Source organism: Brachycentrus maculatus, unplaced genomic scaffold, assembly GCF_059751285.1.
Source record: "Brachycentrus maculatus isolate JH-2025_06_01 unplaced genomic scaffold, ASM5975128v1 h1tg000144l, whole genome shotgun sequence".
NCBI lineage: Eukaryota > Metazoa > Arthropoda > Insecta > Trichoptera > Brachycentridae > Brachycentrus > Brachycentrus maculatus.
In genome coordinates this window covers 4,542,955-4,554,960 of record NW_028280897.1, presented here as the reverse complement: position 1 = coordinate 4,554,960, position 12,006 = coordinate 4,542,955, and the positions used below count along the sequence as shown (strand labels likewise).

At 33.5% G+C, this 12,006-nt stretch overlaps 1 protein-coding gene across 2 annotated transcripts in view; it reads right to left on the bottom strand.

Annotated features, from left to right (window-relative positions):
* Positions 1–168: 168 nt before the first annotated feature.
* Positions 169–12,006, bottom strand: part of LOC148308949 (uncharacterized) — a 56,693-nt gene continuing 44,855 nt past the window's right edge. For both annotated transcript variants that reach the window (XM_088260931.1, XM_088260932.1), the window contains exons 5-10: positions 10,128–10,252; positions 7,701–7,810; positions 5,206–5,364; positions 3,474–3,654; positions 2,385–2,534; positions 169–1,631 (exon numbers count right to left, since the gene is read on the bottom strand). In XM_088260931.1, the coding sequence (XP_088117057.1) occupies positions 1,422–1,631; positions 2,385–2,534; positions 3,474–3,654; positions 5,206–5,364; positions 7,701–7,810; positions 10,128–10,252 (935 nt within the window). In that variant the 3' untranslated portion in view covers positions 169–1,421. The remainder of the gene's footprint in view (positions 1,632–2,384; positions 2,535–3,473; positions 3,655–5,205; positions 5,365–7,700; positions 7,811–10,127; positions 10,253–12,006) is intronic.

Below are 12,006 nucleotides of genomic sequence, written 5' to 3'. Positions count from 1 at the left end.
TAGCCTAATAGTATAGCCGCGCGAATAGTATGAAAATTTCATAATTTTTTTTATAACATCACTCTGATACAACCTCACAATTTTATTGGTCCTTTCAATGCTGTTATAACCGAGTAGTTCCACTGTGTTTTGTAGTTATTTTGGAATGGGGGAAATTGAAAAAGGTAATATTTTCTCAATTTTATTTTGTAAATCTAAACAAATGATCGATAAATATGTATTTACAAATCAAAAATATGAATTTGATGAAAACAGATTTAAAAATCACATACTTATATGTAAATTATTCCAAATATATAATATTTCTATAAAAAAATACAATTAAGTACATTTTGAATAATTGAAATTTCCTTCCCAAATCCACATTGTGTACATTTATTTTTGACATAAATGCAATTAGATTATTCCTACTTGTATCCATCCATTCTTTTCATTCCCTAACAAATTTCTAAACCAGTCATACACATGTATACTGTTTACAATTTTTTATACATACTGTTAGTTCAAATAAATAAGAGACTGTAATTTCTGGAATAAAAATGAACAATTATTTTATGACACAAGTAATTAATTTATATAAAAGTTTTTAACTCATAAATTCTAAGCCTTTTTATGAAAAACTTTTATAGTTTGTTGGATAAAACAAAATTTATTTGAAATCAGTGATTGTCAAGAGTTATATTCTCTAATGTAAAAAAGTCAAGTGCATGCACCATTCATTATTATTTAAAGATTAAAAGAAAAAACCCACCTCTTATGTAATACTACTAAAAAAATCTCTGTATGGTGGTTTATCTAGGCAGATAAGTATGTAAAAAGTTTAAGCATAAAGTACAATAGTAGAAGAAAATATTTAATGTAAGAGTAATGAATGTAAATTATTTTTCATACACAGCAGACTTTCGATTTGACAGAATGTATGAGAAAAATAAATCCCGATTAAAAGAACGTCTTGGTAAATTCAATTGTTTAAATGACCGAATGATCATTCTCAATTTTTTTCAAATATACAAACCATGCAATCAGTTTTAAGATTTTTTGCATTCGTGCTTTTTATAACATTGTATTGTTAATATTGCATTGAGTTCTTTTCTGAAGCTAATAACTTTACAATGATTTTTTTTAATCAGGCCAACATTAAATTTTTTTTGTATTTTATATTAATTTCTGGTCAAGTCAGCCTCAGCGTATCAAAAGCTAATGTACACGTATATATTTATAAAGAATAATAATCTTTTTTACATTTTATTATGTAAGAGTATTTTGAATCCACTTTACGGCATTCCGCTTTCTCACTTTAAGTCCTTTATCTGGTATGGACAGGCGGGTAACTTTTTTATTAACGTTTTTACTTTTATTTTAAACACAATATAGGAATTATAAAAGGTTTTTGATGCAGTTTACATTTTGATTATTTCCATTTAAAGGATGGTTCCTGGTTTTCTGTTAAGCCGTCTTCTTCCGGCCAGGAGAGAAGAGAGACCTCGTGGTGCTTCCGTGGCTGGTTCCTCGCTCGCTTCTCCCGCCTCCTGACTCTCCTCAACCGATCCCGAGCTTCCCTTCTCGGTTGCTCCAGCGTCATCTGAAGATTCAGTTATCACCTGACCTTCTGTAGTAGATGATGCTTCAGCCTGAAAAATAAAACAAATAGCATCTTATTTCACTTTTCTCTGGGTCAATTAGCATGAGGGATTTTTACTTTACCTTAAACAATATGTGAAATTCAATTCTTCGCATAGATATGGTAAACTTTAGCGGGATCATAAAAAAATATCAAGTAGTTTAATTATACCTGAATCGCATACCTAAGTTCTATAAATCTTAATTTATTTTAAACTGTATAAATGAAATTTAAACTTATGAATAGCTTTGATTTTAAATTAAGATACACAGATTTTTTTTCTAAAAAACTGGGGAAATTTTGTTCTGAATCTTTAGCATGGTGAACGTTTGAATTTTGAAGCATTTTATGAAAAAGGGCGTTCAAATCAGAATGCATTTTGTGCATTTCGTGGTGTGATTTAACACCGTTGGACTTCTTTCTTTGGTGGTACAATATTTTCAAGAAAAAGTGTACGTTAATAAGGCAAGAACAATTCAAGAGCTAAAAGATTAGATAATTCGGCGCATTTACGACATTGAACCTCCATTATGCCTCTGCGTCACTGAAAATATGGACCATTGGATAGAGATATGCCACCGAAGCCTTGGCGAGCATTTAGCCGATATTTTGTTTCACACATAATTGTGATAGATCTTTCTATCATAATAAAGAAAATTAAGATAATTCTCTGAAAATTTGTTGTTTTATTTACAATTAACGTTGTGCGCTTTAATAATCTGCATTGTGGTTGGACCACCCTATATAATAGTGTCGTATATACCTCTGGATGCAGTTGCTGCCTTCTTGCCAGGAGCGGACTAGGTCTGCGTGCCGCTGGAGCAGGGGTGGACTTGGGCTTCGCGGCGGCTACTTGGAATCGAGGACGTCCCCTCAACCTAGTTAGGGGATTGCTGACTGTGGCTTCACCAGTCTAGTCAATTTAAGAAAAAAATATTGTAATATTTAAACATTTATATCATTGTAATATATAGTATAAATGAAATTTGAATCATTTTGGATTTCTTTAATTTTTAAATAATATTAGGTTTTATTATTTTTTGAAATCTCATCAAAGATGAAGAAGAATATGGAAGTCTAAGCATTTACGGCTGACGACCGTCATAGGCTGGTTTAAGTCACTTAAGTAAATGGTTTATAAAAAATAATATGAAAATAACTCCTGTAATTGGAGATAATCCAGATTTTGTGAACAAGTATTTGGACACACTCAAAATGTTATAAATATTAAGTTATATTAAAGTGATATAAATCACATTCAATATATATTTTTACTGTATTTTTTATCTTCAGTGTTATTTAAACCATATCCGCTCCCTGTGTTGAGCATATGGAGTTCACAAACTGTCTCCAAGCTTTTCTGTCGGCTGCCAGCTCCTTTGCATCCTCCCAAGTCAGATCCGGGTCCCGAAGTTCTTACGAGAACTGCCGACAAATTGTTAGCAGTGGACGTCCTGGGTGGCGCGAACCTGATGCCTTGTAAAAGAGGCAAGCTTGATGGCGACTCTCGGGAGGCATGCGGAGTACATGACCAAACCAACTGAATCGCCTTTTCTTGACGGCAGTTATTACTAAGATATGTTGCTTAATTGCTAATTTTAATTAAAAATTAGTGTAATTGCTAATTTTTAAGTAAAAATGAGTGTAATTGCTAAATTTTAAGTAAACATCAGATGTTTCAGAGGTGTCGGAAGATCCCAAAGGAGATGGCCTGATGACATAGTCGTTGTGGGGGGTAAAAACTGGCTGCAAGCAGCAACCAACTGGAGGAAATGGAAAAAAGGGGAAGAGGCCTATATCTTTTAGAAGAAAACTTTTTTTTATATTTGATTTGTTAATTTTGTTAAAATACCTGTTGAGTTGTAGCGTCAGACTGTTCTCCGCTGGATGGCGCTTCTGGTGCGTCAGGGGTATGGTCGGCAGAGGCGCCTGAAGCCTCGGTAGTGCTACTGGACGTCGAGGGGCCTAGGCGACCTCCCAGAGCCAGTCGAGGGTTGGGCCTCAGAGGTCTTACGTTTCCACCAACTCGACGCCTACAGTATATTTTATTATATTTTAATAAAAAGAGTGAAAAAATACTTAAATCTCAAGAAAAGTTCATCTTCCAGATACCAACATGACATTACAATACCAAAATGCAATACAAAACAATTCCAACAAAACTTTAAATATTTGAGAACCAAATACTTCAATAACTTTATATGTTAGTCTACTACTACTACTACCACTACCATCACGCCGTTTCTCCTCAGGGGTAGGCAGAAAAGATGGAACGTCACGCTCTTCTGTCCTGACATACACTCCTCGCCTCCTTCACATCCATACATCTAGTCATACATGTCCTCCGATTACGCAGACTTTTCCCCATTTACTCGTATACTAGCTGTGCTGCGTCGTGTCGTATACTAGCTGTGTATAAGTTTATTGTCTATTCCATATTTTTCCAGCACGTTCCATAATTTCATCCTATCAACCTTATCATACGCTTTCTGTAAATCCACGAAAGCACAGAACAGTTTCTGATTTTTAACCAAAAACTTTTCCGTCAGCATTCATAGTGCAAAAATTTGATCTGTGTAACCTCGTCCACTCATAAAAGCACCTTTCACATCCCAAATCCGTTCTTTCGTCACCATTCTAACTCTTTCAATTATAATTTTACTATAGAGTTTACCGACAGACCTTAACAAGCTTATTGCCCTATAATACCCACACTCTGCGCGAGACCCCTTTCCCTTGAATAGAGGCATGATTGCTACCCGTCTCCAATCCAGAGGTGTGTATCCTTCCTCGAGACACAGGTTTAATAGTCTGTGCATCCATGTGAGGGTGGTTAGTCCACCACATTTTAAAAAACTCTATATCAATACTATCATACCCAACAGCCTTACAGTTCTGCATTTATTTTAAGGCATTCGTTATTTCTGACATACTTATCTCACAAACCATACCCTTATACATCCCTCTATTGGTACCTCGGTGGAAACGTTTCCATTAAATTCATAAATTTCCATAATGTGCTCTTTCCATCTTTCTTTCACTTCACTTTCATTCGTCAATATTTTGCCATCATTTGATTTAATAACTTTCAAACCTGCATTTTAGTCTTGTTTTTTACGTTCTTTACCTCTTTCCTGAAAAGCTTAATGTTATCTTGAAAGTGGGTTGAAATTTTCATACCTTCTTCTTTCTTTAGACGATCTTTCTGATCTTTCAGTCCCATTTTTACTTTTCTCCTACATTCTTCATTATTTTAAAAAGTTCACTCCTAACATCGTTAACTGTTAACATATTTAGCCAAGCATTCTTCATTTTAGAGACAAGTTCTTTCATGCCCTCATCCTACCATGCATATCCTTTTTTCCTACCTTGGATCGCAACTCCACACACACTCTTTGCCGACTCATACATACATGATTTGATGTGTTCCCAGGTATCGACTTCTTTCATATCCATATTCTTTAGATTCAATCTTTCACTCACTTCCTTTGCATACGTCTTGCTGACCTGACCACCCTTGGAATCGAACCCAGGACCTCCACCACAGTAGCTATAGAACAGAATAAGTGCTAATCTATTTTTACCCTAAAGAGGGTCTCGCTGTTGTTGATGACGGCTCAGATGAAGAAGAGGAATCAGGGCTGGACTCAGATGGAACAGGGTCAGCCGAGGCAGGGGCGGCTGCGGTACTGGCACCTGGAAGAGGCCTTCGCCCCCTGGGCTTCAATCCTGGTCGACGCAACCTAAAATATATTAGGAAAAACTATGTCTTTGTACTCTCACCTCCACGCACAAATAGTATACAATAATTTGTTGATTTTCTACGCAGATATAATAATAAAGCAGACAAGATATTATACTTCCTAAAAAAATTATCACTTCTGATCTTTTGGCATTTTGGATTTATAATTTTTTACCCCACACCTGTAGGTGTTGCATATTATATAAATTGACAAATATACGCTCGAATATGACTGCCAAAAATAATCAGATGGTGCAAAATTCGGGCTATACGGTGTATGCATCAAAACATCCAAACTATGTACGTTCCGTCAATTTGTTCCGAGTAATCAAAAATGTGTGTGGCTGCGCATTGTCTAGTGTTTTTTTAGCCTGGTACCTGAAGCGGAAGGCTGATCACTTTTCCTTCTAGTATTTAGCGATCAAGATAACACTGCTTCTATGCGATGGAGTGCCCTTTGCACCATTGGGTGCGGATAAGGGTTAGAATATGTATTCAGATAAATATAATAAAAACTGCATAGAAATATGTTTATATGTTATACGGTGTATGCATCAAAACATCCAAACTATGTATGTTCCGTCAATTTGTTCCGAGTAATCAAAAATGTGTGTGGCTGCGTATTGCCTTGATGGAACACAACTCCCTTTCTGTTGGCCAATTCTGGTGACTCTTTCTGAATTACTTAGTTCAAATGGCCAAGTTGTGCACAGTACCGAACCAAATTGATGGTTTCGCCAGGTATCGGTAGCTCATAATGGACAATTTCCTTCCAATCCCGCCAAACCTCAACATAACGTTGTTTGCCGACAATCCAGGCATAGAAGTCGTTTATGGAGGGTCACCAGCTTTTGACCATGACCGTTGCGTTTGATATTATAGTATTTCACCCACTTTTCATCGCTTTTCATCATTCATTTTAAAAATGGTTTGATTTCGTTGCGTTTCATCTGCATTTCACTGGTGGAAATTTTATCAATATAATATCAAATTTCCTTTTGTTAATTCATGTGGCAAATATTGAGCTTCTTTTCGTAGCCTCGTCTTTTCAAATGATTCCAAACTGTCATGTAGATGATGTTTAACGACATTTTGAGTGTGACCAAATAATTGTTCACAAAATCTCCTATTACAGGAGTTATTTTCACATTATTTTTTGACATCTCATCAAAGATTAAGAATAATATGGAAGTCTGGGGATTCACGGGGCTGACGACCGTCATAGGCTGGTTTAAGTGATCACTTTACACACATGTAACATTCACCAATTCTACCCATTATTGACAACCACACTACTCAAATTCTTGGAAGATCTATATTTATAAACCAATTTTGAAACATTCTTGAATCAATAGAACTTCACTAGAGACATCTATTGGTGATCAGCGTGGTTGCAAAATATACATATGTTTATAAATATTTATATACAGATATATGCTTTTCTCTAGATTGTTGCCAAATTATGCGGTATATAGTATGTATTATATATATGATAATATGCGTTTCGCGTGACAATTAAATAATGATGACACTCACTGTACTCACTGATGACATTCTCTTTAATTACCGCTATCCAGTTACCATTGCCAAATTATGAATGTTTAATTAATTTTATTAAAAAGAAATGCACCTTATATCGGAATCGGCAAGTGCGAAAATAAGACACCTTGAAATACAGTAAAACCCCCTATAACGCTGAGATAGGTACTGCATTATCAGAGGGAATGTTATAAGCGGTTAATTTTTACATTTTAACCAGTGGGATAGACTGAAATTAATAATTTAAATTAAAAAAACATTAACCCCCTACTAAACGCGGTACCTATTTTAACGTTATAGGGAGGTTAACTGTAATCGACAATTTATTCTCAAACGTACCCACGCTGTTTTTCTAAAAAGAAAATAACGTCTCAAAAGGCTCGTCTCGTATGTGAATTTATTTACCAGTCGAGAATTTTTTACAGCACCCAAATCCCAAATTAACTTGTATTAGGGCCATTTAAGATGCCTTCAGCTAGTGAATTTCTAACAATACTGTATTTCCAAATGTTTCAGACCATAGACATCATCAAATAGAGCGGCCAATAATTTAGCAATGTCACCAATATTAAAATATGTCCATTGTTTCTGGGACCTCATTCATTACCAACTTACGAAAACAACGTTTTTACGAACGTGAATTTCGCAAAAGATAATTATGAATGAAAAAAATTATTAAATCGGTTGTTATAAACACAAAACGAGCCTAATAGAATGCTTTATAGGTTGAGTCCCTCTGCAAATGATCCATTAGGAGTAAAAATGAATGAATTTCATTTACATCTGTGTATATCATACCTTGCTCCGACAGATTCTGTGGTAGAAGATACGTCATCAGACGATGGTGATGATGTGGTGGAGGTAGTTGGGCGGGAACGGCCGCTAAATCGGTTGCGGGTCAGCGATGGCTGAAATACAAATTTCGAAATACTTTTATTCTATGATTTTTAATTTTTAATTTACATTATATATATATATATATATATATATATATATATATATATATATATATATATATATATATATATATATATATATATATATATATATATATATATATATATATATATATATATTTATATATATATATATATATATATATATATATATATATATATATATATATATATATATATATATATATATATATATATATATATATATATATATATATATATATATATATATATATATATATATATATATATATATATATATATTTATATATACATATACATATATATATATATATATATATATATATATATATAAAGTCCCTTTTTTAAGATTCCCAAGAGGGTAAAAAAAGTGATTTTTAGTCTGGTACCTGAAGCGGAAGGCTGATCACTTTTCCTTCGTGTATTTAGCGATCAAGATAACACTGCTTCTATGCGATGGAGTGCCCTTTGCACCGTTGGGTGCGGATAAGGGTTAGAATATGTATTCAGATAAATATAATAAAAACTGCATAGAAATCTGTTTACTTGCTATTTGAGAATTGATACTGAAATGATTAAAGAAAACACTTGTTTTTTACTACTTGAGTTTTATTAAAGACTACATGTTTTAGAAGTTAAACTTCCATCATTCAGGTCTGTATGGTAACTAAAATATAAATTATATAATTGTTCTATAAATAAGGAGAGGGAAAGTTAAGGGGAGGGGGTTAGTCAAGGGGCGGAGTTTGAAAACAATGGAAAAATGGAAAGCAAAGGTATAGAATTTTGAAACAATATATTATTTAATAAATTATTATTAGAATTTAGGTTTTTTTGGATTTTTAAATTTTCAAGATAATTCATAATTTGGCCTTTATATGGAACAAGGTGTAATAATTTTAATTTATGAGAGTGAAATGAGTGATTAGCATCTATCATGTGATTTGCATATGATCCATATTTTATGTACTTCGATTACATCCATAATTTATTATCCAACAATCCCATGAAGACAATGCAATATCATTCTTATAAGTCGTTAAACATGTTTCAAAATTTATACTATTATAAATTTCGAAGTAAATAAATAACAACGTCAAAAATGCGAACATACTGTGTGAATATAATGTTATTAGGTTGTAATATTCGGTACTCGATATTACAATATTACAACCTTGGATACTTGAAATTCTTTGTGTTTTATTTTAATTTTCAGATTAAGCAATTGTTATTTGGTTTGGCATTTTACTGATATCAACTTTCATTTCACTTTTCTCGGTTTTAACGAGATTTCAACCATCAGGAATTTATATGAGATTTCCAAAGAATAAAACAAATGACTGAAGATAATAAAAATATAACTATGTATAATATTTACTTAAATTCCAGTCAATGGCTGGTATTTTTAATAAATGAAGGATAAATTACTTATTACTATTAAGGGGGTATTCGTAAACACAGAATTCAATCACCGGCCGACCTATATGTAAAGTATTTTTATAATTTTATCGACATCTTATCCTTCAACAACTAACTTTGAAAACCATATAATTATTTCTAAGAAAAACTTATTTTTTTAAATGCAAACGATGGTTTAAGAAAAAATCAGTTATGTTAAATGTTGCCTGGATTAAAAGGAAATTAAGTTGCCACTTAACGCATACTGGGCATTTCGTTAGCAATATCTACTTTCAATATGAAACTACAGTCGAACTCAGTTATTACGAGCACGGATATAGCGAGATCTCGAATATAACGAGGAAACATTCGTTGACATATCGCTCACTCCTTTCAAGAACGTCATAAATCAAAATACTTGATTTTCAGGAGAACGTTTTTAAAGTTTAAAAATATAATATAATGTATTAAAAATTAATATCAAGCAACTTACGGAACTTTTTACTGTGAAACAGATCTTTTTAGGTAAAACCTGAAGGATTTTTCTCCATTTGAAAAATATTTAGTAAATTTAAAAAAAATAATTAAACGATACCTTTTCTTCAAAATGCAAAACAACACTTTCTGCCCTGTAGCGGGTAAATATTAAGTTAAAAATATGCCGCTTTCGCTGGGATGTAGTACATTTTCTGGGCATTCCGAAAACATGCACAACTGAAAATATATGATTTTTGATTTCTGACGTTCTTGAAAGGAGTGAGCGATATTGGTTTATGATTTTCTTCATACATTTATTTACGGTTATAACGAGCAACTTCTCGGCTATAGCGAGCAAAACGAGATCGTCTTTTTTCAAAAATGTTGTAAATACATATATAGTTTATCATACCTTAGCAAGGCTTTGGGCAGGCGCTGCCTCAGTTTTGGTGACCTTTTCTTCCTTGACTTCAGGTCCGCTGGTGGTACTGGACGCCTTATTTCTTCCGAATGATGGTCTGGAGTTACTATAACGCCCTAGTGACAAAAATGTATTTAACCAAATTAAAAAAATAGTCGAATTTTTTTGTGTTTAAAGCTTACCGATGGACTGTGAGGGAATTCTAATAGCTTCTTAGCGTAGTTTTTTGTTGTTTTTATATTTGTGATCGAAATTGGTTCGAAAATAATATATGTATTCTTATTGGCGCAGATATTATTATATTTTATGTAGATGATCATGATGAGAATGTTTCCCCCTTTAAAAAAAGCATATGTGTATCACAATTGCGCAAGTTTTTTTTTCTTCAAAATATTATAGAAAAATTACATATGATGTGAAAACCCCACGCGTTAAAATAAGTTCGTCCAATTCTTTATGCTCGATCCACACTGGTCAAATAAATTCGCGGGAAGGGGGAGGTGTATAATTATGTTTTAACTACCCAAAATACATAATAATTAAAAAAATACGTAATATACGCGTCAAACGACAAGATATAGATATCAATTGGAGAGAACTGCGTTACCAATTTTAAGATTGTAAAAGTAGAAATGTCTAGAAAAGAAATTAAAATTATAAATAATAAAAATTTTGTAACCATATTAAATATTAATAAAAAACTTACCTTTTTATGCTAAATGTATTCTTTTATGCATTCTTATGCGATTGCAGGCAATTGTTACATTATATGGACAAAAAACGGATAGGTCTCTTTAATTGCGAATCCCTAATAAATATGTATATTTCTCGAGAAATTTCAAAAGGCAACAAAGTTTGATGTTTTATAATGCATTTAAACCAGCCACTAAAATTGCATTTATGCACTGATTTAATCAGAGAATATTGATTTATCTTAATTTAACCAGGGGCTTGTCGGTCCAAGTCGAATTTGACAAGGGGCTCGCGCATGCCCCTGCGAGCCCTCTGAGCTGGTTACGGTCTTACATAATGTGCGATCCAATAAATCAGGAATTGTGATCAAAATGGCGGGATGCTGGCAAGATATGCGGATATTCGTTAGTTCCCGGATGGACAAACGGCAGTCTGGGGCAGGAACACTTTCACAATATTGCTTTCACCGCAGAAAGCATCCAAGAGTTAGAATGATACATCTCGAATGTGTTGACCACTTAGCGATTATTGACTCTGAGCATAATTTAGTTACGTAAAAACCATTACGACTACGTCAAAATAAATTAAATTCTTAACTTTTGCAATTATCTGTAAATATTTCGTGAAAATATCGCGCGAATAATATATGCATTCGTGACATTTTACTATTTCGCAACCGTCTTGGTAATAATTATTGTTATTTAGGTACCTACTACATTAGTATTATGTGACTTGGGATTTTCGTTTGCGAAATTAATTCTTATGTATTATATAAAACACATGAACTTGTTTACTGTATTATTGAACAGGGTTATTGTCGTAAAGAGAATGCGTACTTCTTACGGCGCTTGTGCACTACACGGAATTTTACTGTCCGGCAGTCCGGTTAGCATGATAAAAAGGATGATTGGCTTGTCTGTCCGTCTTTCTTCGTATCGGTGCGCTCGATCGGTGCGTGATCACGGTGCGTGTGAACTCAATAACGCTAAGATGTCGTAGTCGCATTTTTTTGAAAAAACCGGACTGCCGGACAGTAAAATCCCGTGTAATGCACAAGCGCCCTTAGGGCGTTTGTGCACTACACGGAATTACACGGAATTTTACCGTCCGGCACGTCAGTTAGCATTTTAAAACGATGATCGGCTTGAATTGGCTTGTGCTTTTGTCCATTTTTCTT